The sequence below is a fragment of the Lucilia cuprina genome, chromosome 3 (genome assembly GCF_022045245.1).
Source record: "Lucilia cuprina isolate Lc7/37 chromosome 3, ASM2204524v1, whole genome shotgun sequence".
Lineage (NCBI taxonomy): Eukaryota > Metazoa > Arthropoda > Insecta > Diptera > Calliphoridae > Lucilia > Lucilia cuprina.
Genome location: NC_060951.1, coordinates 59789380 through 59814810, shown reverse-complemented (window position 1 = coordinate 59814810; position 25431 = coordinate 59789380). Strand labels below are relative to the sequence as shown.

The 25431-nt window shown below is 27.2% G+C and overlaps 3 protein-coding genes across 3 annotated transcripts in view; 2 read left to right on the top strand and 1 right to left on the bottom strand.

Moving 5' to 3' along the window:
• Positions 1–536: 536 nt before the first annotated feature.
• LOC111680525 (mitochondrial coenzyme A diphosphatase NUDT8) lies at positions 537–1741 on the top strand. Its single transcript, XM_023442183.2, has 2 exons — positions 537–1060; positions 1127–1741. Exons 1-2 carry the CDS (start codon positions 780–782, stop codon positions 1641–1643), a joined length of 798 nt encoding a protein of 265 aa, XP_023297951.2. The 5' UTR covers positions 537–779; the 3' UTR covers positions 1644–1741.
• A 382-nt stretch (positions 1742–2123) lies between these two features.
• On the bottom strand, positions 2124–12381 carry LOC111680504 (chloride intracellular channel exc-4). Its single transcript, XM_023442162.2, has 4 exons — positions 12037–12381; positions 3293–3559; positions 2982–3224; positions 2124–2915 (listed from the first exon to the last, which is right to left on the bottom strand). The coding sequence occupies exons 1-4, from the start codon at positions 12109–12111 to the stop codon at positions 2727–2729; spliced, it is 774 nt and encodes a 257-aa protein (XP_023297930.1). The 5' UTR covers positions 12112–12381; the 3' UTR covers positions 2124–2726.
• A 2442-nt stretch (positions 12382–14823) lies between these two features.
• The window catches only part of LOC111680530 (circadian locomoter output cycles protein kaput), a 45910-nt gene continuing 35302 nt past the window's right edge, over positions 14824–25431 (top strand). Inside the window, exon 1 of the mRNA XM_046947640.1 lies at positions 14824–14986. The gene's annotated coding sequence lies outside the window, so the exon portion shown is untranslated. The remainder of the gene's footprint in view (positions 14987–25431) is intronic.

The window sequence follows — 25431 nt, the reverse complement described above, 5'->3', positions numbered from 1 at the left end:
TAGAATTAATTTAATTACATATTTAATCTCTAGTTTTACACACCATTTAATTAAATGATAAAAAAAAGCATTTCTTAAATACTATGAAGACCGAGCTGAAATTAAGTAGTTTGGTCTCGGAACTACAAACGAAATTTTATCTTTTTTATACTTTTTTATTATTTTTCAATATTCAGAATTATAGGAATATATTAAAAACCCAATATGAAATTTAAATTACTTATATTCGAAAAGTTTTTTAGCATACCGAATTATTTCCACAATATGTGTATACATAATATATATTCTAGTCTTAAGGAAGTATTAATAGAATAATGTGTTTTTTTAACTTTAATTTCATCCTTTTGAAATGTTTTAATCGGTACATATGTGGGTAAAATGATATTAGTGTGTACTTTTTTTATAAAACTCTTAAACACACTTTTTTAATATCTGGCATCACGAATAAAAAGTAACTCACCTTGACAGCATGCTCGAATGGTGTTATCAATTGAACAGCTGACTTTTGTTTATAATGAAACAAATCTATTTGTGTTTATTGTAGTCAAAACATGATACAAATATTTTTATCATGGTAAAAATGCTAAAACTTGCCAAAACAATTACGTTAGACAGAACTAACAACTTTTACAAAAACAAAATGCTTGTTGATTAATATATTTACCACAAGCTAACATAACCTAGTGCTAGTTATTGAACAGCTGCTGATAATAGAAAATTTACCTATTTCTATTCGTATAACGATTCACTTAATCCCAAGTTAACGCATAAACTAGACAATGACATCCTTATTAGGAAGATGTCGTGCAACACTTGTTGCACCCCTACTTAGAACACAAGTTTTTAAAGGAACATATCTCAACTACTCGTCTTCTAGAATAAGTGACAATCTAAAAACTGATTATGAAATAAAAGAAAATTTGTTATTGTCTGAAGAAAATCGTCAAAGATGTTTAGAGAAAATGGGTAAGGCACCGCCAGTGGGAATAAAGCTACGTGGAGCTAAGAGTGAAACTAAATTTGCAGCTGTATTAATAGCTTTGTGTACGGACGAAGAAACGTAAGTGTAATTTTTAACATCTGGGAACAAAGTCTAAGGCCGTAGTCATTTACTTTTAATTTACAGTCAAACTGTATCACTTTTATATACAAGACGTTCCCACTTGCTCAGTAGACATATGAGACAAATATCCTTTCCGGGAGGCATCAAGGAAGACAATGAAGATTTTGTGCAATGTGCTTTAAGGGAAACCGAAGAGGAAATCGGTATACTACCGAGTCGTGTAGAAATCTGGGGTACAGGTAATTTAATAACACCTCCTCATACGGCTGCTATTATGCCAGTTGTGGGCGTAATAAGAAATTTCAGAGAAAGTGAACTCAAATTAAATTATGATGAAGTAGAGGAAGCTTTCGCGATACCTATTAAAATATTAGCTAGTCCTCAAACTTTGCGTTATACTCAATTCAAGACGGGTTATTCATCGGCTGCATTTGTCGTCGATGATAAACGTATCTGGGGTGTTACGGGATTTATAACGAATATATTTCTTAATTGTTTTTTACCACCAGAATTTAATAAGCTAAAGAATTGTGTTAAATTTATAAGACCATTTAGGAGTAAATCTAAAGCTACCTCATAAAGTTTAAACTGTGTGATAATGTTTATGTTTTGTGTTAATGTTTTCTTAGGTGCAATGTGAATAAAATTTAAATGATATTAAATTAAAATTTTAAATAAGTTTTTCACGTGTTTTTTTTTTAATTTTGGCTAAATGGAATCGAAAATGTTTGAAAAATCTCTTATTTTTTGTTATATTTTAAAAAATTGGTAGCCATGTTTCACCAGCGCCATCTATGGTTTTGCAAAATCATAAATGTCAAACAAAAGATGGCGCTAAAATCGCTATAAAAACCAACATTGCCATTGGAAAATTTAAAAATGGCACTGCCAGCTTGTCAAATACAAGTTCCGTTAATTCAAATTTAAACAAAATCTTTTTATAATCGAAACATTTGATTTCATAGAAGAGAAAAAAGAAAAACGAATTTTTATTAGTATCAAATATAAGAAATACTTTATTACGTTTTGTTTTTGTGATTGTATGTGTATATACAAAAAATATTATATGCAAATATATTTTAATATAAGTTTTTATAAAATAATAATAATAATGTTATAAAAAACACACTTTTTGTTAGTACAAGGTTTGTTTGTTGTTGGTTTGCTGTTGCTTGGTCACATAAGGTTATTTCCATAAAAAGAATTTTAATTTAATTATTTATTTATAGTAGTCATGTTCTAGCAAAATAAAACGTTTCTGTTTAAGTAGTGGTAGCGAGTTTATAACTAAAAACCCAAAAATGGACAAGTAATATTTCAGTTAAAAGTTGGCCGCAAATGGTTTCAAAGCAATGAGCTGTATTAATAAGAAGGAACATTAGATTTAAAAAGTAATCATCATCAACAAAAAAAGTTAAAGTAATATAAACAAAATTAAGGTCGCTAAAAATCTTAAATTATATATAAATGAAACCGAAAAATATATATATATATTTTTTATCATCATTATGTAAATTAAAGTTTGCACTACTCAAAAAGTGGGTGGGGTTCAAAAAAAAAAAAAAAAAAATAATTAAAAAAATAAAAATAAACCAAAAACAAATAAGTATGCAAAATTGTGTATTAGCCAGGCATTAAAAAAAGCTAACACAACGCAGCAATCTTATTCCGAAATATCAATTGGAATGGATGTAGTGAAGGTGGGTGTTTCCAGCTCTTCGTGTTTTTTCATTTTCAACATCTGTTGCAATTTGTAGTGATTGATAATATCCTGATCAGCGGGGCAGGATTGAGTAAAGGCATCTAATTGATACATATGATACATGTATCGCCACAAAGCCGTATAATGTGTCTATAATAATCAAAAGCATTACAAGTTATATTAAGGCTTTATAAATTATAAGTAGCAACAACTTACTGGAATTTCAAAATCTACAAAATATTTGCCAGCCACTCTTATATGCTGCAAACGTGGCATTAATTCACAATCGAAACAACACATGGTGTCACCAGTGAGAAAACGTGTATTACGATTAACCAAATGATCATTGATTTTCTTTAAATGAGCCAACAAAGCATTATTTTTGGCTTCATCCTTCTTGACCAACATCAGCTTGAGTTTAACATACAAGTTTTCAATTAAGGTGGCCACTTCCTTGTCCTTTAAAATATTCACAAAAAGATTTTAAATTACATTTTTTTTAATTTTTATATTGTATTGTTATTTACCTGCACAAAAAGATTATATCCACCGGGGATATTTTTCATGATGTGCCTTTCGATTTTGTCATTTTCTAAAATGGCCAAACCGTTGTCAATAAGAATTGGCGGATGTGTGGCCTCAAAGTTTGTGCGAAAATCTGGTGGTGGTTTTTGCATATCCACTGTTGTTACCTTAAGACTTATTGTTTTCAATTCGGCCAATAGATATAAATCCATAAAATATTCTTGACAGAAAAGACAGGCTCCTTTACGGCGTCCATCGATAGTTGAGGCCTAAAAATAGAAAATATTATTGTAATTATAGCAAATAACTTATTGTTCATAGCAAAACATTTGTTTAAATAGTAATTAATGAAAATGAGAAAAAAATAAATACTTTTTATGGTTATAATATCACAATTAACACCCTGTATTTCTCATTAACTTTCATTGCTGCTTAGCAAAATAAAGTTAAACAAAAAAAAATCAATTAAGACGTTAATATTAATTGTTTACTGTTTGTGTTTTTTATTCTCTATTTTATCCCTTCTTATCTTACGTATAGAAAAAATAAGTTGTGTTAAAACAAAGTTGGAAAAAAAAACAGTCATAATAAAAATACACACAATTGTATTGAATTGAACGTGTACCGGGACTCAGCAATATTTGTCATATGACATCACACATTCACTGTAATTGCGAATGAATTGAAAATACATGTAGAAAATAAAAATTTATTTTTAAGAAAACAAAAAAATAAATAAAACATGAAAAAAATAATAAGAAACGTATACAACAAATCATATATGAATTATCACGTGATGGACGTCAAATGGACTTTTACGGCTGGTTGTAGTTTATAAATAGTTTAAAGACATTCGAAATATAATGTTTAAATTATTTAAATTTGTTTTGGCCAGATAATGCGGTTTATATTAAATATACAAAATTAAATTTAGAAAATTTATACAAATTCTGTTAAGAATTTTTTTTTTGAAATTTAATTAATAATTGATTATGATTTTGCCAAAATGTTAAAAGCAGAAACATTCATTACCAGGTAAGGAGTTGAAATGCCAAAAATTTACTTACACAATATCATTTTAAGTCATTATTTTAACATGATGATGTCATTGGAGGCAAGTACTTATAACAATTGCTTACAAGTAATTAGAAAAATTAGTCAATGTAAATCGTGTACATAAACACATAAAGCTCTATAACTTCATATAGAAATTGAATAATGAATTAGAAAGTAATTATATAACACATTATTAATCACCCCATTTTGTTCCCTTGAAATTTTAATTTCCCTCGAAGAGAAAATTGCAATATGACATTACTAAAGTACTTCTATGTAATCAGAACGAAATAAAAATTATGTTAATAGGTAGAGTGGTTACAATTGCAAGTCATTACTTAATTTTTGTTTCTGTCTCTGACTACTGCGTTTCGGAACCGTGCATCTCGAGAAACTACTGGTATAGCATAATCCCTGATTATGATGATCCTTCAATTGTAGATGTTGACGGCTTAAATGTGTATACAAATAGTTCTAAAACAGCTACAGGTGTCGGCGGTGGAATCTCAACACAAACGCTGAAAGATTGTTATTCAGGTGGCGGATAACAATCTAGTTTACTGTCGGTACATTTTACTCGTTGGGAGTTATTTTATTTGGGAGCTACTTTACTGTACCTACAGTCTAGTCTATACTCTAGTCTAGTCTATAGAGTAGTCTATAGTGTAGTCTATAATGTAGTCTATAGTGTAGTCTATAGTGTAGTCTATAGTCTAGTCTATAGGCTAGTCTATAGTCTAGTCTATAGTCTAGTTTATAGTCTAGTTTATAGTCTAGTCTATAGTCTAGTCTATAGTCTAGTCTTTAGTCTAGTCTATAGTCTAGTCTATAGTCTAGTCTATAGTCTAGTCTATAGTCTAGTCTATAGTCTAGTCTATAGTCTAGTCTATAGTCTAGTCTATAGTCTAGTCTATAGTCTAGTCTATAGTCTAGTCTATAGTCTAGTCTATAGTCTAGTCTATAGTCTAGTCTATAGTCTAGTCTATAGTCTAGTCTATAGTCTAGTCTATAGTCTAGTCTATAGTCTAGTCTATAGTCTAGTCTATAGTCTAGTCTATAGTCTAGTCTATAGTCTAGTCTATAGTACAATCTATAGTCTAGTCAATAGTATAATCTATAGTCTAGTCTATAGTATAGTGTATAGTCTAGTCTATAGTATAGTCTATAGTTTGATGGGAATTATCATACAAAATGAGGACTTTAAAAGGACTCCAAGATTCAATATAGTGGCTAAAGTGAGATTTGACAAAAACAATTTAATTTATATGAATGATGTCACGCCTTCAAGGTATTCCATGCTATTCGACAAACAGCAAATCTTTCAAAAAGTGTTAAGTCATACTTTTAGTAAGGTAAAAGACCAATTTCATCCATTTTATTTCGAAAATTGCGACCCGCACTTTGTAACAACATTTACAATGGATTCATAGAACTCGTTAAATTGGCTCAAATTCTGAATAGAATTCCTTAGTCTTAAGCTAGATTAGAAAACGAAAATAATGACTCTACTTATTTTGTAAGGATTTTTTTTCATAATTTTAGAGAATTTGCTTAATGTCGCAAATCTAGCTCTCAGTGTAGTTAAAAGTGATTGAAAAAGAAAAAGCTGTTTAAGAAAATAACACACACACTTAAAAAATAAACGGTTGAACTTGTAAGGTTATAAATCATTTTAAAAAACATAAATTAATGGACTATTTTCTTTTTCATTTGGTCTTGAGTAGAAAAACATAAGAAACCATATCATGTCAAGCTAGCTTTTTAATAAGAAAATATTTTTGACAGATAAGAGATACAAGACAATTCATGTTCCTGTTTGGAACATGAATTGTCAAGATGCCAACTAACTATGTACTAGTTTCTATGAAAATGCATTACGAGTATATTTTGGTTAAATTATCAGTATATTGTTTATTTTTAAACGTAATTCGATTTCATTTTAACCAAATTCCTGCAATTAACTTAACAATACTCTAAACATCTAAAATTATAACAAATGACATTCAATTTTAAATAAATTTCAAAGATTAATGAATAAAATACTTTACTTTTCAAAATTGTGTTGGAGTTTTAATTATGGAGATGAATTAAAAACTGAAAACAATAAATGAATTTCTACATAAAGAGCAAAGAAAAAAAAAACACGAACCAAATGATTAAATGAGTATGTAAGTACACAGACATTCTGCTAAAAAAAAGCAATAAAAATAAATAAAAGGAAAACAAACTATAAATAATAAAGCTGGCGTTGTTGTGGTTTATAACGTTTTTTTTTCTGTTTTGTTTTTTCTTATTGTTTTCAGTTTTTAGTTTTTGTGGTACATATTTTCTTAACACCAAAGTCTTTTTAAATAGCAACAGTTATGTTTATGATGATGTCATCAAGAATGTTCTTGAGATACTTCATTTAAACGATAAGTTTTTCAGCAATAATGAAAACTAAAAGATATTATGAGTATTTTAAACAGTTGATATTGTTAAATTGTATGTACTGCTGTATGACGAATATGTTAAAAGTCAAAAATTTATTACGTAATTTGTCATTAAAAAGGATGAAAAAAAAATGATGCTTACTATTGTTTAAAGTTAGGGTGAGGGAAGTTTTGTGAAACTAAAGGAAATAGTGTAAGTTAAATTGATTGTTGTCATCCAATAGTTTTTGTAGTAAAGAGTGACTATGTACTACTCTATAGACACGTCTTTTGATTTGTCTATAGATTATTCTATTGACTAGTCTACATACTAGTCTACTGACTAGTCTATAGACTACACTATTGACTTCTCTATTGACTACTCTATTAAATAGTCTATAGACTACTCTATTGAACAGTCTATAGACTACTCTATTGATTAGTCTAGAGACTACACTATTGACTAGTCTGTAGAGTACTCTATTGGCTAGTCTTTAGACTATTTTATTGGTTAGTCTATAGACTACTCCCTAGACTAGTCTATAGAGTACTCTATTGATTAGCCTATAGACCGCTCCATTGACTAATCTATAGACTACTCTATTGACTAGTCTATATAATACTCTATTGACTAGTCTATAGTCTACTCTATTGATTAGTCTATAGACTACTGCATCGACTAGTCCATAGACTATTCTATTAACTAATAAACAGACTATTCTATTGACTAGTATATAGACTATTCTATTGAAAGTTTTTGGAATATTATATAGACTATTATATAGACTACTCTATTGACAAGTATATAGACTAAGCAACAAACTAACCCATTGACTAGTCTATAGAGTACTCTATTGATTACTCTATAGACTACTCCATAGACTATTCTATTGACTAATCTAGACTATTCTATTGACTAGTCTATAGAATACTCTATTGACAAGTCTATAGAGTACTCTATTGATTAGTCTATTGACTTTTCTATTGACTTGTATATAGACTACTCTACTGACTAGTCTATAGACTACTCTATTGACTAGTATATAAACTACTCTATTGTTAAGTCTATAGACTACGCCGTAGAGTATACTGTAGACTACTCTATTGACAAGTCGAGAGAGTACTCTATTGGCTTGTCTATAGACTACTTTATTTGCTAGTCTACACACTACTCCATTGACTAGTCTATAGACTATTCTATTGACTAATCAATAAACTATTCGATTGACTAGTCTATAGACCATTCTTTTGACTAGTATATATACTATTCTATTGACTAGTCTATACACTATTCTTTTGACTAGTATATAGACTATTCTGTTGACTAGTCTATAGACTAGACTACTCTAATGGCTAGTCTATAGACTAGTCTACTGACTTTTCCATAGACTATAATACTTCTATTGAATATTAATACGTATACATATTTAATATTAAAAATATTTAAAAACAAACCTATTAACATATAAGTTTTGTAAAAAATATAATAAAAAGCATTAAACAGAAAGTGAAAAATAAAATCATGGTCATAATCATAGTGCATGACTTTTCGAAACAAAACAGAAACATAATAAGAAATCAACACAACGAACTACAAAATAATGCAATCAATAATTGTTTTATCATTTTGCAATGATAAATTACTAAAGAAATCTATTTTTAACCATAACATAAATGTATGTATCTTTATCGTAAAAGTAATAAGAATTTTATAAACAATTTAAAGAAGGAAATACAAATAAGTTTGTTTAGTTTTATCGGCAACTATATACAAAAGAAATATTTACAATTTCAATTGAAGACTTCTATAACAAAATTATAATAGAAAATAGAAATATTGTATATAGAAATAGTTTAGGAAAAAAAGATAATTAAAATTATGTTTTCTTATATAAAAGGGAAAAATGTTGTATTTGATATGTGTAACAAGAGAAAAAATAGAAGAACATGTATTGCAGCTAAAGATACTGTATGAGTAAATTGAATTTTAAGGGGGTGAGCTGCAAGAAAAGAACTTGACAATGTTGAAGTTTATTTTGGTACAAATTCTAAGGTATGTTTGTTTTTTTTTTTTTTTTTTGATAAGATTGTACAAATATGAACTAATTTGTAGCGATACGTTACAATAAAAAAGTATGACTTAATGTATGGGAAGTTTTTTTTTTCAAGATATGATATGTATATATATTCTGTATATAAATAACGATTAAATTATTTATTTCTTTAAGATAAGAAAATATGCAATAGGTTGCTATTATTAAGGTGATTAATCAATACAATTATTGGGTAAATAATAACGCAAGCCAAATAATTAAAATATAATTATTTACAAAAGAAAACCATACACGTGAAATTAAGCAAAAAATTGCTTAAATTTATAACTAATGATTATTTTTTGTATAATTTTCTAACTAAATTATTTTGTTAAAAATTAAAAAATCTTTTTGATAAAAACTGAAGTTATTTTTGTAGAAAAAATTCTTTTAAACAATTTTATGTTTATTAATCAAAAAATTAGTTTACAAGAAAAAGATCAAAGAAATAAAAAGGAATTTTTACTAACAATCTTATAAAAATTGTAAATTTTGTGTTTAAGAAAGTTAACAGGAGTAGTTTAACTCCTGCTAACATCATTAACTATTTTCTGTTGAACATTTTTTTTTTGTAAAATGTTATGTCAGTATTATTTAACAAAAACGAAAAAGAGAAAAATAACTGATTTAGTTAGAGATAGTGATTGTAATGAAAACAAACTAGTTTTACTTTCATTAATTGAGAAGTAAATAGAAAAAAATTAGCAAAAACAAAATATATGTGAAAAAAAAACACAATAGTAAAGTTATTGCGTGCTTTACGTTTAAAGACTTAAAATTTAAGTTTATCAAAGATTTAATACAAGTTTTTTATGTTATTTTAGATTGCGTGGATAAGGTGGAAAATATTATAAATAAATAAAATAACAAAATGACTAAAAACAAACAAAACAATTAATTGTTTGTTGGAAAAAAAATTTAGAAAGAAATCCATTGAATCATTAACAAACTAATAAAAGTCTATGAAAAAAAGTCTGTGTAAATATAAACAATTTTAAAGTCAAAAATTAAGTGATTAAATTAAGGAACGGCTTTTTTCAAAAGAATTAATAGAATTTTTTCATTAGACACAAAATATTTTTATTAAGAAAATATGTTAACTAACTGGTTTTCAATAATATGTATAATAATTTGTAAATTTCTTTGATTCACCAACAAAATTTATAATCTTTAACGATTTGCATTATTTATAGAAACTTTCTCAGAATACTAGTTGGAATTATAACTAGAATTTACATCAATCTATCTCTCTTTACATTTAAGTATTTAGTTTATATGATAATTTTTCAATTACTAATATTTTCCTATCACGTTTTACAATGAACTTTCACTTTCTCCCATTTATTAAGTTAAGCAGCAGAATGCAACAAAACTATAAAAGAAAAAAAAATTAAAAATCTTTGTGAGACTATAACTTGTATAGTGACAATGTGAGTGGATCAAGAAAAAAAGAAATAACTACATTAGAAACACCAGGCAGGTATGCAGCAGTTTGGAATATATTTACAATATACATATATTGTGGAAGCCAGAAAGTCACCATATTTGGGTCAAACTGCATGAAATGCATAATAAACATAAGTTAGCATTTGCTGGGCATTGCTGCTCCTGCTGTCGTTTGTTGTTGACTTTTAGTTGCATTTATAAACAATATTTAGCGTATAATTTATTCCAAAGTTAAGCTTTAAAAATATAATGATGATGATGATGATGATGTTAACAACAAATTTAACTTTGACTTAAAAAAGAATTTCTAGTTTTAAATTTAATTTATAAAAACATCAGCACGATGACGCATCTCTTAACAGAGAGTCTAAGCAAACAAAAATGTGATGAATAAACATGTAGAAAAAATAATAAAAAAAAGTAAATATAACTGGTAATAAATAAAACAAACATTGGCCAAAAACACTCGTTCATCGTTATACACAAACTAAAGATGAAAACGAACTAACGATAAAAGACAATAATAATTATCTATGAAAACTTATAGAAACAAATATTTATTTATGTATGTGGAAATATAAAATAAACAAAATTATTGAACAGTGGGAGCTACTAAAGAAAAATGTTAAAATAGTCTGCCGACTATGAACTAGTATATTTAGTAGGATAAGGCCTTAAAAATAATCTACTAAAAGGACAATTAATCATTCTATTGACTAAACTTTGAAATAGTATATTTTCTAGTTTACAGACTATTCTATGCACTATTCCATTAACTAGTTTAAAGATTATTCTAATGACTAGTATTTAGACTATTCTAATGACTAGTTTACAGATTATTCTAGTGACTAGTATCTGCTATATAGTCTATAGACTATTTTATTGAATAGTCTAGTTCTGCTGACTATAGACTATAAACTTTTCTGTCTGGTTTATATACCATTCTATCCACTAGTCTATAGACTTTTAAATTGATTATTTTATGTGCTGAATCGTTTATTGACTATTCTAGATTATTTGTTTTTTCTAAAGCTAAATCTTATTTCTAACTAAACTACAAATCAAATACAATATTCTAAATTATCATCCAAAAAAAAAGACCCACTGTTTATTATTTTCATCAACAGAAAAGCAAAAGAAGAAGACGTGACTGTCAGGTGGCCGGAGGGTGCGATATATAGCCAGCAAAGCGAGCCAGTCATACAGCCAGCCAGAGCATGTCAGTAAGAAAATATTAGTAGTAAAACGCAGCAACAAACAACGATGAATGCAAACAGCTAAAACTCTTAAGAGAAGACGACGACGAAGACGATGACAGTGGAAAGAAGCGAAGCGTGGTGAGGAGTAACAGGAAACCTGTTTTGTATTTACTTAGCTATTAGAAAAAGAATCACCATAAAAAGCTTTTTACGAGTGCGTTTTGTGTTTTCTTTTTTCAATAAATATTTAAGTATCTATGTACTGTAGCAAAAAAACTTTATATATTTAATATTAAAAATTAATATTACAAATGGAAAACTATTAGAATTACTAACGATATGAAATTGTGGGCATTTCTATAACAAACAACTCATTCATACAACATCCATATTGAGTTTAACCTTTTTCTCGTAACCCCTGTCTTTGGCTTTTTTATCTCCTATTGGATTTTACCACAGACACAATACAATTTTTGGGTGCTGCATATTTTTCTTCTTTTATATTGTATATGTATATAGAAAATATTTAATAAATACCAACCTTAATAATCAATTCAATTTCTGGCACGTCGCCATTAGAAGTTCCATTAGTATCTTGGTGTTCTTGTTCCGACATTTTGGTTAAACTTTTCTTTTTTTCAACAAATTGTATGATTTTTTTTTAATTTCTTGCTACAACACTTTCTTAATACTTGTGTGTTTCTTATGGAAAATTCTGTTATTTAACTAAAACTAATATTTATTTTGCAAATATATATGTGTATGTATGAAAAATAATACTTTAATTGCGAATTATTGATTCCAGTTTTTTCTCTTGCTTTTAGCCGAAAAAAATCTTATTAAAAAAACAACCACTTCACAACACCACCGAAAAGAGAATAAACGAATTGAGGAATTATAGTCATAAGGTATTGCCAGCTAAAATTTTTTAATATTTAACAAAATTAAAACTTTTTAAAAAGATAATTACTTATGATAAAAGCTTTTAAAATTTATGAAATTAATTTAAGTTATTCCACTACAATTTAATAAATATTTAAAAATATTGTATTAATTATTAAAATTTAAAATATTTTCCTTTAAATAAACTATATATATACATGTGGCAACATTCTAAGAGAGCTGTTCATAAGAATTGGCAACATAATTATATTAAACTTAAAAATCCTATGCAAAAGAGCGAGATAGCTATATGTTCTTAAGAAAATTGCCACATATTTTGTTTGTTTGTTGCCATACAAAATTTTTTTACACATGGCACTAACATTATGTAAAATTTAGGTGGTAACTTATTAATTTAACGGTTATTATTATAAAAATATGAATTTCAAAAAAAAATATAAAAAAATCGTTGAAATTTAAATTAAAAAAATAATAATTTAAAAAAATGTGCAATACAATACATCTCAAAATGGAAGTAAAGCATTTTTAAGGTGAAATGGATCAAAAAGTATATTCAACATTAAAAAAGTTGTCTATTTTTTGCACATCTTAAAAAAATTATGGGTCGATTTTAATGGATTTAAAAAAAATCTTAAAATCAGATGTAAATCCTTAAATATTTCATTAAAAATAGATTGCTTAATAACAAACACAAAATCAGCCGCCCTTAAATATAGCAATCATCTGTAAGCTCTTATACTTACTATAAAAATATGAAAATATATGAAAACAATAAAATCAGCTATATTTCCTATCAAATATAATTTTTTATACGTCAACTATAAAATCACAATTAAACTTTAATTGACAGTAAAGTAAAATCTGTGATCAGTTATAGAATTTTCGTAAAATCGATAAGTGTGATGAAAGTATATCTAGAAGTTATCTTCTAGATATACTTTCATCATTTTATTTATTATTTTAACAGGCTGTTTATATCAAGATTATTAAGTTGATTAATAGGTTTCTTTTTGAAAGTTTCTCTTAAAAACTACAAAAAAACTACCAGACAGATATTAATATGTATTAAATATATTACATAAATGACATATTCATGTACTAAATTTGTAATAAATTTAAAATCTTTCTTTTATAACCCTAGAAAACTAACACAATTATCCAATAAATCCACCTGCAAGCTGCGTATGTGTAAATGAAAAATCTGTGCAGACTTTAATTACTTTGACCTAGTTTCAAAAGCTTATGCTTTATTCTAAATAAAAACACAAAACAACCAGCTACTAGACTTTAAGAACAACAACAACAACAGCAATAAATAATATTAAAATAAGAGAGTTCAAGTTCAAAATAAACATAAAAACAAAAAGCTATTTTTTCTTAAATTATGTATTGACTCGTGTACTAATAAATCAACCATACCATTGACGGAATCATTTAGAGTTCTATAACCCACTATTTATATAAACAAAATTACCACAAGGACATTAAAAAAGTTTTTTTTATTAACAAGAGAAATGATAATGCGCATATGTTATTCAGGAGCAATGTTTCAAAGATAAAGAAAAATGAAATGAGCACAAAAGCTTTAAAAAAAGAAAATGAACAAATATTTAAACGGCCTTGATTTGACAAAGGATTAGTTTTTTTGCTTTCAAAAGAAAAGTATGAATGAAAATAGCCTTATTATTTAACTAGCTGCTTGTAAACGGAGATATTGGGGTTTACTATAGCCAAGTATATAGACTATAGTCTATACTATAGACTAGACTATAGATTAGATTATAGACTAGACTATAAACTAGACTATAGACTAGACTATAGGCTAGACTATAGACAAGACTATAGACTAGACTATAGACTAGACTATAGACTAGACTATAGACTAGACTATAGACTAGACTATAGACTAGACTATAGACAAGACTATAGACTAGACTATAGACTAGACTGTAGACTAGACTATAGACTAGACTGTAGACTAGACTATAGACTAGACTGTAGACTAGACTATAGACTAGACTATGGACTGTATACTGGAGTATAGACTAGACTATAGATTAGGCAATAAACTTGACTATTGAATATATTACATTCTTGAATATTGAGTAAAGGTTTTTCATGCGATTTTATAATTACTTATTGACAACACTTATTTTGAAAACAAAAAGGCTTCTTTGCCACATTAGCCAAAAATGGTATAAATATGGGCAAACAAGAAAAAGTTTTTGGAAACAATTACTTTTAAACAAGAACAAGAATTATGAGAGAGGTTTTGGCAGTTAATACTCAATTTGTTTCTTATTCAGCAGCTTGTAAGAAAAAAAAGAACAGGCTAAAATCCACTAAATTAAAATTAAATGTTGGCAAAATTTTCGCCGTAAACAATAATAAGCAAATCAACAACAATCAGTCTGTTACACTTGCTTGTCGTGTTTGGTTGGCGCTTTTAAAATAAAACGGTCGTATTTTGTCGGTTTTTTTTAATTTTATTTCAAAATAAATGATGAACGTTACGGTATTGATGATTATGATGTTGTTGTTATTGTTGATTATATTTATTTAAACGGATAAGAGACTAAAATAGAGCGGTTGGTTGATAGTGTTGTTATTGTTTTTTTTTTTCTTCTTTATTAATTTTTGTGAGGTGTATGTAAATTGTTTGAAAGAAAAAAAATATATTTATATATGAAAAAGAATGAAAAAAAGTAAAATAATGTTTGTTTAAAAACAAAATATGCATCAATTAAAAACGCGGCTGTTTATCTGGTTTCTTTTTTTTACGTCTTTTTATTCTATTTGGCATTTTTTGTTTAAATTTAAAATTTATCTGCTTCTTCTGCTTTTTCGTTTTATACTGAAGAATAAATTAAATAAATTGTTGTTGTTGTCGTCTTAAACGATCAATGCAAAATATCGCTTGTATAGAGAGTGTTAAACCAAATCGGGTTGACGATCAACGTCTAAATGATTATAATGATAATAAAATGAAAGAAAAATATATACATATAAACATATAATACTTGTTTGTATATTAATGAAATGAAAATATAAAATAAATAATATTTTATAATAAAATTAATAAATTAATAATTTAATAAAACACAACTGTGTGAATATGTGTGTGTGTGTGTGTTTGTGCAGTGTGCTAGTATATGTTGGAATATTTTAATTAGCATATCAATATCAATGGTTTCCAATTATACATATACTTGCTATTAAACAACAACAACAACAAAAGCAATGTCAAGCAAAAAGTAAAAATATAAAATAAATTAAATAACAAAAATCTAACAAATTTTGTACAAATATCTTAAAGAGCCCAATAAACGAATCAATTAATAATTTATAACACAAAACAACTAACTAAATGAAATGACTGACAGACAAACAAAAAAACTGACTAACTGTTCAACTGACAAACTGTCAGTCAGTCAGTCACTTCATTCTATTATAACATTCGCAATTTCTTATGTCAAACCAAAAAAATTACAAAAAAAAAAAAAACAAACACGAAAAATAAAGAAAAGTTCTACATAAATATTATGCTTTTCGTGAGTGAATGAGTGATTTGAGCAAATGAGTACCAAGAGGCGTATGATGTACAATAATTTTGTTTTTCTTTTTTTCTCATTTTATTCCTTCGTTTACCCTGTGTCGAGTACATAACGCATAAAACGTATACGTCTACGAGGTCGTTGTTGTTCAACGATTTGTCGTCAGTGTCGGCTGTGAAATAGTAATAAATAAAAATTATTATGATTTATGTAAAAAAGAAAATAAAATTTTGCCAAAATAAAGAAAATTCCAAATTGTGTTTTTTTATAATTTTCTAATAAATAAAATAAATTACAAAAAAAAAAAATAATAATAAAACTAAAGGAATGTCTACTCTACTCTCTTTAACATAATACCGTTACTTTAAAACCAATAATCCTACATAAAAAAATCCGTCTCAGTAACAAGTGTTTTTTCTCATCATTTATATATAAAAATTTTATTTTGCTCATTATTTATGTACTTTTTTATGTATGTACATAATTTTAACGTGTGTGTTTTTATCTTCACAACCAAAAAAAAAAAAAAAAAAATAACCACAAAATTAAACAAAAAAAAAAATCCATATCATAATATTTAAATAATTAAATCTAAAACATTTATCACAACTAAAAACTTATGAATTTTTATATATAAAAAAAAAACTAAAACAAAAAAATTAAAAATAAAATAAACTAAATGAACAAAAATAAAAAATTCATAAAAATCATAAAAATAAACACAAAATAAATAAATAAAAAAAAATTATAAAAAGAACCTACAAACAAATACGTAGGTTTAAATGTTTGTATCTGATACCATTAGCACTCTGTCTAAATTTTTTTATTTAGCTAAGTAGTTCCAAGGTTTTCCGCCGCATCATTTTTGTTGTACGTTGTTGTTCGTTGATTTCGTGTTGTTTCGGTATTTGTTTTCTATTTTGTTTTTCGCTCTCTCGTCAAAAGTTGCCATTTAGAGTTGAAAGCTTTAAATGCCCATAGGGGATAATGATAATCTCTAGTTAATAAAAAAATCGAATATTATTGGTACACAGATTTTTCTATAAGATACTTGTCTATATTTTAATTCACAATACTAGATTTTAGACTATAACGGACCGTCATTGAGACATTTGACTAGACTTGTCCGTAATCGTGACTATATACTAAACTTGACTATGATTCTCATAGGTTGATTGGAGAATGTGTACTTCAAATACGAAGAATTAATCCTAACATTTAACTAATGTATAGTTCAAAATAAGAACAGACTATAGTCTGTATACAAATTATAGTCTGGTCCAGCGTATAACTCAACTGCATATAATCTATATATTTGTACCCCAGACTACAGATTAACTGTAGATCAGAATTTGCTTAAAATTATAGATACATTATAAACTAGACAACAGAACAGACTAGAGACTTTTAAGACTATATGTTCAGAGATTACACTTTAAACTAGTCTAATCTGTAAAGTAAAGAACATATTATGAACTAAATTATACTCTACACTATAGAGTATATACTCTAAACTATGGTTGAGACATTATATTACACTATAAACTGGATTAAATATTGTAGTCCAGACATTAGCCTAAATCATAGACTAGATTGTAATCCAGAATATAGACTAAATTCCTATTCAGACTAGGTTTCATGCTATAATCCAGACTCTTCAGGTTTTAAACTAGACTATAAATTAGACTGAATTCCGGTCCATGGACTATACTATAAGACTAAAGGCCATACTACTGATGAAGCTATAAACTAGACTTTAATCTAGGCTGTAGAAAAGATTATAGACTAGACTACATATGTTCTAGTTCAGGCTGTAGACTAGAGTCCATACTATAGTGTAGACTTTTATCTACGATTTGGACTACACTTCTAGAGACTTTAATTCGGACTTTATATTAAACTGTAGTCTACGTTATGGACTATATCATAGTCCAATATACGGATCAGTTAATAAAGCAAACTTTAGCCTAGACTGTAGCCTGTAGACTATATATTATGACCCAGACTATGGTGTACACAAAAGTTCAGACTTTTGAATAGGATATAATCCAGACTGTAGACTAGACTTCATTGTATAGTCCAGATTATAGTCAAACTTTATTTCAGACTACAAACTCAGTTATAGTCCACAGTATAGTCTCATAGTCTGGACTGTAGTTTAGTCTACATATAGCCTAAACTATAGCCTAGACTATAGTCTATAGTCTACACTATAGTCTACTCTGTACTTTAGTCTATAGACTGGACTATAATCAAGTCAATAGTTTGGATTATAGTCCAGTGTTTCTACTGGACTGTGGTCTAGTTTATAATTTGGGCTATATTCTAATCTCTATATTCCTGTCTATAGTGTAGTCTACAGTCTAGTTTATTGACTATTCTATAGTTCAGTCTGTTGATCTTTCTATAGTCTAATCTATGGAGTATTATACAGTCTAGTTTATAGACTATTTTACAGTCTATACTCTAAACAATTGTCTAGTATATATATGGACTAGTATATGCAGATTATAGTCTAGTCTTTAGTCCGGACTGTAGTCTAGTTTATAGTGTAAAATGTAGTCTAGTCTATAGTGTGAAATGTAGTATATAGTATAGTCTATTGACCATTTCATTGTCTAGTCTATAGTGTGCACAATAGTCTATAGGTCAAAATCAGTCTAGCTTTTCGTCTAGTCTCTATTTTGTGTATACATTCTGGCAACTCTGCCCTTTTAGTTATGCTCTCTCAATTTTTTTTTTGTTGTCGTTTTTTTTCTTCAATTTCAGTTGTTTTTTTCCCCTATTTAGTATTCGTATTTATACATATTATATATTTTTTTGTATCTATGTATGTAAATATGTTAGTATATTTATAATATACTATAATTTTTCTATGTTGTTGTTGTTTTTGTTTTAAGTATTTGTTTTTGCTTAATTTTATTATTTTGAATAAAATAGAATTGTTTTGTTTTTATTTAATTTTTTTTTTGGTTTTGTTGATTGTACAAAAGACAACTTTTTTGTGATAGCAGCCATCAGTACCAGCCAACCAACAGCAGCATTTGAGAATTCTTTTGAGGGAACAAAGTCAAAGTCATTACCAACTAATTGATTAACGACCCAACGAAAGATCGAAAAACCGGCCCAACAACCACAATAATAATATCGTAGTATTCATAACAATATAATAGTAGATAGTGTTGAGTATATTTACTCTTTTCTCTCTGTGCACTTATTAACAGGAGTACAACTCAAGTATTTATAAATAACAATTGTTTAAATTGTTGTTAAAATCCAAAAAAAAAAACCGTATACAACCAAAAACTCAAAAAAAAAGTAAATAAAAGTGTAAAAGTATTTTTACTTTGTATTCAAAAAGTTGCTGACGTAGTGTCTACTTTATGGCGAGTATTAAAGAAAAATTTAAACAGCTTTAACGTTTTATTTATTATTTTCGTTATTTTGTGTTATATTTTTTTCTTATTGGCTTTTAATGAAGTCGTTGGTTAAACTGACTTTAAAAATATAATAAAAATAAACATTAAAAAATAAAAACCGAAAATATATAACAATCTATTTAGCTACGTATGTATGTATGTATGTATGTAGTATGTACTTATGTATATGTACATATGTATGTATGAACTTTTTAAACAGAACCACTGACTATAGCTGGGCTCTGAGAAAATATCAAAACAAAATATTAAAAAGGGAATAAATAAAAATATGTATTTATTTTTAACAACCATTAAAAGGTTGCTGGAACGTTATTTTGCATGTTTTTGTAACAACTGTTTAAACAATTCATTAATAATAAATTAAATTTAAATTGTGGATTTGTTTGCAAGAACTCCATCAAGAAAGAACTCGTATTTAAAACAATTCAGTAGCAACAAGGAAGAAATAAAGATTTTACTTTTTTTTCAATTTTTGCATTAAATTGTTTGCAGCAATCAATTCAGCATTTGAAAAAATATCGATATTTTTTAAATCAATAATAATTTTGTATTTTGGCAAAAAAATTTAAAAGACCACTTATGTTGTTTTTCTGTATTGCCATTGATTTTATCTACGTTGTTAGTTAGTATAGATTAATTTAAATTTTTTTTCTTTTAGTATTTTTTTTACTCCCATTTTAACGAATTGTTTTCACAATTGTTCGTGCCATTTTGCAAAAATTACAATTTATTTGCTACGAATTAAATTTCAAGTGTAAATTTAATAAAATGAGATAATTTCGAGTAAAACTGGTTGGTTAAATAAATGATTTTGTTTAAATTTTTAATACGTTTTTTTTTGTGTTCATTATTTGCTATTTAAAACAAACTGATGAATAATCAAAAAAAAAAAAAAAATGTATGTGAGTTTTTTGCTTTTTCTTTGGAGTTCAATATTTGATGAATTTTAAATAAAGTGCATGGGGGTCAGACAAGCAAGGGAAATAATTTAAAACAAATTATTTGGACTTTTACTTTGCAGTCTGAGCTATAGTTTAGTCTATAGTCCGAAACATTTATGCATAGTTTAATCTGCAGTCTAGACTATAGTTTAATCTGCAGTCCAACTATAGTTTAACTAGTTATTCACTTGGACTATAGTCTGGATTATAGTTTAGTGTGCAGTCTCCCAGCAAAAATAAAACGAAGTACTTCCAAAAGAATAACAGAATAACTTCTTAAGTAGCAATAAGTGAATTTGTTTACCTTCTGTGGAAGTAGTGTTTATTGACTTCAAAAGAAGCGAAAATAATTCAATTTTTTAAAATTGAAGGTATATTTTTTTATAAATTTTTTTTTACTTCCTAAGAATGACTTCAAATATAGTGAATTTGGAATCAAATAAAAAGAACATCCCTCCTATGTCTGTGTTAAAATTATCACTTTTTCAGGTCTTTTTCAGTACTTCCATGGAGTAAATTCTACTTCTTTGGAAGTTCTTTTTTTGTTGGGCTATAAATTAGTTTATAGTCTGGACTATAGTTTAGTTTATAATCTGGGCTATAAACTAGTCTATTGTCCATACTATAGTTAAGGCTCTTGTCAGGTCTAAAGTGATGTTTACAGTCAAGACTATAGTTTATAGTCTTAACTATAGTCGATCTATAATTTAATCTATTGTCTGAACAATAATTTAGTCTATAGCCTCGACTATCGCTTAGTGTATAGTTAAGACTATAGTTTTGTCTGCAATCCGTACTATAGCTCAGTTTATATTCTAGACTATTGTTCATAGTCTGGGCTATAATATAGCCCAGTTTAGTCTGGGCTTTAGTTTATAGTCTTGACTGTAGTTTAGTCTCTATAGTTGATCTCTAATCTGGTCTTTAGCCTGGACTAGTTTAGTCTGTAGTCTGAACTATAGTTAGGTTTACAGTCTGAACTATAGTTTAGTTTATAATCTGAACTATAATCTAGTCTTTGGTCTATATTATAGATTGTCAAGTCTTTAGTTCAGTTTATTCATTTTACATTCCGGACTATAGTTCAGTCTCCTATATAATCTAGTCTATAGTCTGAACTATAGTTTAGTCTGTATTCTAAACTATAGTTTGGTTTGTAATCTGAACAATAGTTTAGTTTGTAGTCTATACTATTGTTTAGTTTATAGCCTATGCTATAGTTTATTTCAGACTACAGTTCATTTTATAGTATAGAATATTGTCTAGACTACAGTCTGGATTATAGTATCGATTATAGTCTGTACTATAGTTTCATTTACAGAATGTATATTTAAGTTTAAAGGCTGCGCTAAAGTTAAGTTTATAGTCTGAACTATATTATAGTATAGTTTTTATATGAACTATTACATAGTTTAAAATCTAAACAAAGTTTTGTTTAAATACTGGAATACAATTTTGTCTTTTGTGCGGACTATAGTTTAGCCTATTGTTTGCATTATAGTTTAGTCAGCAGTCTTGACTATAGTTTAGATTATAGTATGGACAATTGTCTAGTCTATAGTCTAAACTAAAGTATAGTCTGAACTATTGTCTATTCTAAAGTTTGAACTATAGATAAGTTTATAGTGTTGCTTACACAGAGGGAAAAAATAAATATACACGCCTGGTAGCAAATTGACACCAAAGTGTTTAAAATTTTTCAATAACATACGTTGTCAAAGTATATACATACATACATACGTATGACAACACTCGTTATCTACATCTAAATTTGATATTGACAACGAATGGTTTGTCTTTAACAAAGGATGTTTTTGAAAAATTATGAACACTTTGTTGTCAATTTGGCACCAGGCGTGTAAAATACCTTTACCACTTTGTGTATATTTTAGTTTATAGTCTGGACTAAAGTTAGTCTAAACTAATGTTTAGTTTGTGGTGTGGACTTTTGTCACTTCTTGAAACCCACAAAAAATTCATATAAAAACATTTTTTTTAAATTATCTCTACTGTACAAAATCTATTCGAATTTATTATTTTATTATACCATTTGTTTTTTATTTTTTTGATTTTTCGATAAGATCAAAATTCAATATCCGCTCAACTACCAAAATAAAAAAAACATTATTTTCAAGTAGTAAGCAAATTGAGAAATTCCAGTCTTTTAACATTAATATTTTAGTATAAAACTTTTATCGCAAAAAAAAAAGAAATAATCTAAATTTATTACGGAATAGTTGGTAGTTGGGGGCTTGGTTTTGTAAACTCATTGATAACTATATACAAACTATGACGATGTTGTTAAAGCTTTGCATAAGCTTTTTGTATTGTTAGTATTTTTTTGTTTTTGTTATTTTTAATTTAGTTGGTTTTTTATTTGATTTTTTTTTCATTTTTGTTTATTGTTTATTTATCACATCTAATGAAATGAAATTTTTAAAAATAGGTTTTTTTTAGATTTTCAATTTGCAGATAACGAATGAGTTTAAACAAAAAATTGCAATAACTGATTAGTTAGCTCTTAATAATGAGCAGGCAAATAAAGAATTTAAATAAATATTTTGGTAAATAAAATTATTTGGTATTGAAAATTTATCAAACCTAAATAAATTTATATTAGAATTAGTCACTTCTTTAAAACTTAAGTAAAAATATTTAAAGAAATATTTCGAAATTGTTTTGTTTATTTTTAAACTTATTTTTATCTAAGATCTTATAGTTTTTTTTTTTTGTATATATTTTTTTAGCATCGCCCACATGATTCGGATTTGTAGACTTTATAGCTTTTTGTGCAATATCACTTTTTTTATAAACATAAGACTAAACTGTGATAAATATGACACCCTGTTTTCTCATATACACTTTGTATGAATAATAGGGGTCTGTTTTTTGTTCACATTTTTCTGAATTGAAAAAATTCTATATAAAAACTGTAATAAAATGTACAGTGGACCAGACTAAAGTCTAAAAGCCAGTTTACGCTATACTGCAATAAGCTATAGCACTGCACTATAGTCTGGTCTAAAGTAGATATTATCTGGACTAAAGTAGATATAATCTGGACTAAAATTAAAGCTAGGACTATAAGCCACATTATAGTACTAAAATCTGAACTATAAATATGACTGCAGTTTAGTCTATAGACTGGACTATAGCCCGATCTTAAAACTGCATTTTAAAACATATAATTTAGTCTAGAATTTGAAAAATATTCTTAACTGTAATCTGACCTATATAGTCTGATATAGGGTCTAGTATAAAGTTGGCTAAAGTTTGGGCTATAGAAAGGAATTTAGTCTGGACACAGCTCTTTTTAGTTAACAGGGTGGATCTGTAATCTATACTTTATAATTGTTTGTAATCAGATTTACAAAGATAAATAAATACCTGATCCCGATACCCGATGCACAAATCTTAAAACTGTATCATCATTTTGATAATACAGTTAAGTCTAGAATTTGAAAAATATTCTTAACTATAATCTGGCCTATAGTTTGGCCTAATGTTTGCAGAATTTAGTCTGGACACTGCTCTGTTTAGTTAACAGAATGGATCTGTAATATATACTTTAGAATAGTCTATAATCAGATATACAGTCTAAGTCCAGACTTATAGTAGAATACTCCAGTCTATTGTCTGGACTATAGTCTGGTAAAAATAACGTCCGATCTACATATGTATATTACTTTTTTAGATTATGATAAGAATATAATCAGATTTATCGTCGAGTCTACTTCATAGTTTGAACAGTAAGTTAGTCTATATCTCGTCTGGTTTATGTCTAATCAACCTTTTAAAATAAAGAACAGTGTGGTCTATAGTCGATATTTTGAACTATAATCTGGACTAAAAATATAGCTGGGACTATAGCATACAGTTAAGTCTATAATTTAAGCAATATTCATAACTATAATCTGACCTATAGTTTGATATAGGGTCTAGTTTGAAATTGGCTAAAGTTTGGACTATAGAAAACAATTTAGTCAGGACACAGCTATGTTTAGTTAACAGAATGGATCTGTAATCTATACTTTAGAATAGTCTATAATCAAATTTACAGTCCAGACTTATAGTAGAATAGTGCAGTATATTGTCCGGACTATAGTCTGGTATAAATAACGTCCAAACTACATATGAAATTTTAATCTATAATTAGTATATAATCAGATTTATAGTCGAATCTACTTTATAGTCTGAACAATAAGTTAGTCTATATCTCGTATGGTTTATGTCTAATCTATCGTTTACTATATGGAACTATAGTCCATAAACTCGACTAGTCTGGAGTATAGTTTTGTCTTCAGTTTGGATTATCCAGGTTAAAGTCTGCACGATAAGCTAAAGTCTTCAATATAGTCTGGTTTATAGTCGATATCGTGAACTATAATCTGGACCAAAAATATAGCTGGGACTATAATCCACATTATAGTACTAAAATCTATACTTAAGTTTTGACTATAGAAAGGAATTTAGTTTGGACACTGATCTGTTTAGTTAACAGAATGGATCTGTAATCTATACTTTAGAAAAGTCTTTAATCAGATTTACAGTATAAGTTCAGTATATTGTCTGGACTGGATTTTCGATTTAGTCTATATCTCGTCTGATTTATGCCTAATCTGCTGTTTATAATAAAGAACAGTCTAGACTAAAGTCCGAACTATAGTCTATAAACTAGACTTGTCTGGAGTATAGTCTTCAGTCTGGATTATAGTTTAGTCTATAGTCTGTTCAATAACCTGGACTATTTGTCAAGTTTTTACAAAAAAGCCCTGAAAAGCTTTAATATTTCGTGTTGTTTAACCATAATTCCTACTAACAGATACTTTAAAGTTTTCAGGATTATTTTATTTTACATGTTCATATACGTTTATAAATCGTCTAAACGACCACAAATTGTAAATACTGCTTACAGGTCTAGACTCTAGACACAACACAACAAATTTATTATTGTTATTATTTTTAGTCTATTTGCGGTATTTTGCAGTCTTTGTTATGGACTTTATAATGTTTGTTTTTTTTGTTATTATTATTGTTATTGTTTAACGGAAATATACAGTAATACATATATTTAAATAAAATTTAATTTAGTATGTGT

Coding starts and splice junctions, on each gene's coding strand:
- LOC111680525 (XM_023442183.2), top strand. CDS start 780: ATGACATCCTTATTAGGAAGATGTCGTGCAACACTTGTTGCACCCCTA. Junction 1,061..1,126: donor TTGTGTACGGACGAAGAAAC/GTAAGTGTAATT, acceptor TTTAATTTACAG/TCAAACTGTATCACTTTTAT.
- LOC111680504 (XM_023442162.2), bottom strand. CDS start 12,111: ATGTCGGAACAAGAACACCAAGATACTAATGGAACTTCTAATGGCGAC. Junction 3,225..3,292: donor GATATAATCTTTTTGTGCAG/GTAAATAACAAT, acceptor AATATTTTAAAG/GACAAGGAAGTGGCCACCTT. Junction 2,916..2,981: donor TTGTAGATTTTGAAATTCCA/GTAAGTTGTTGC, acceptor TGATTATTATAG/ACACATTATACGGCTTTGTG.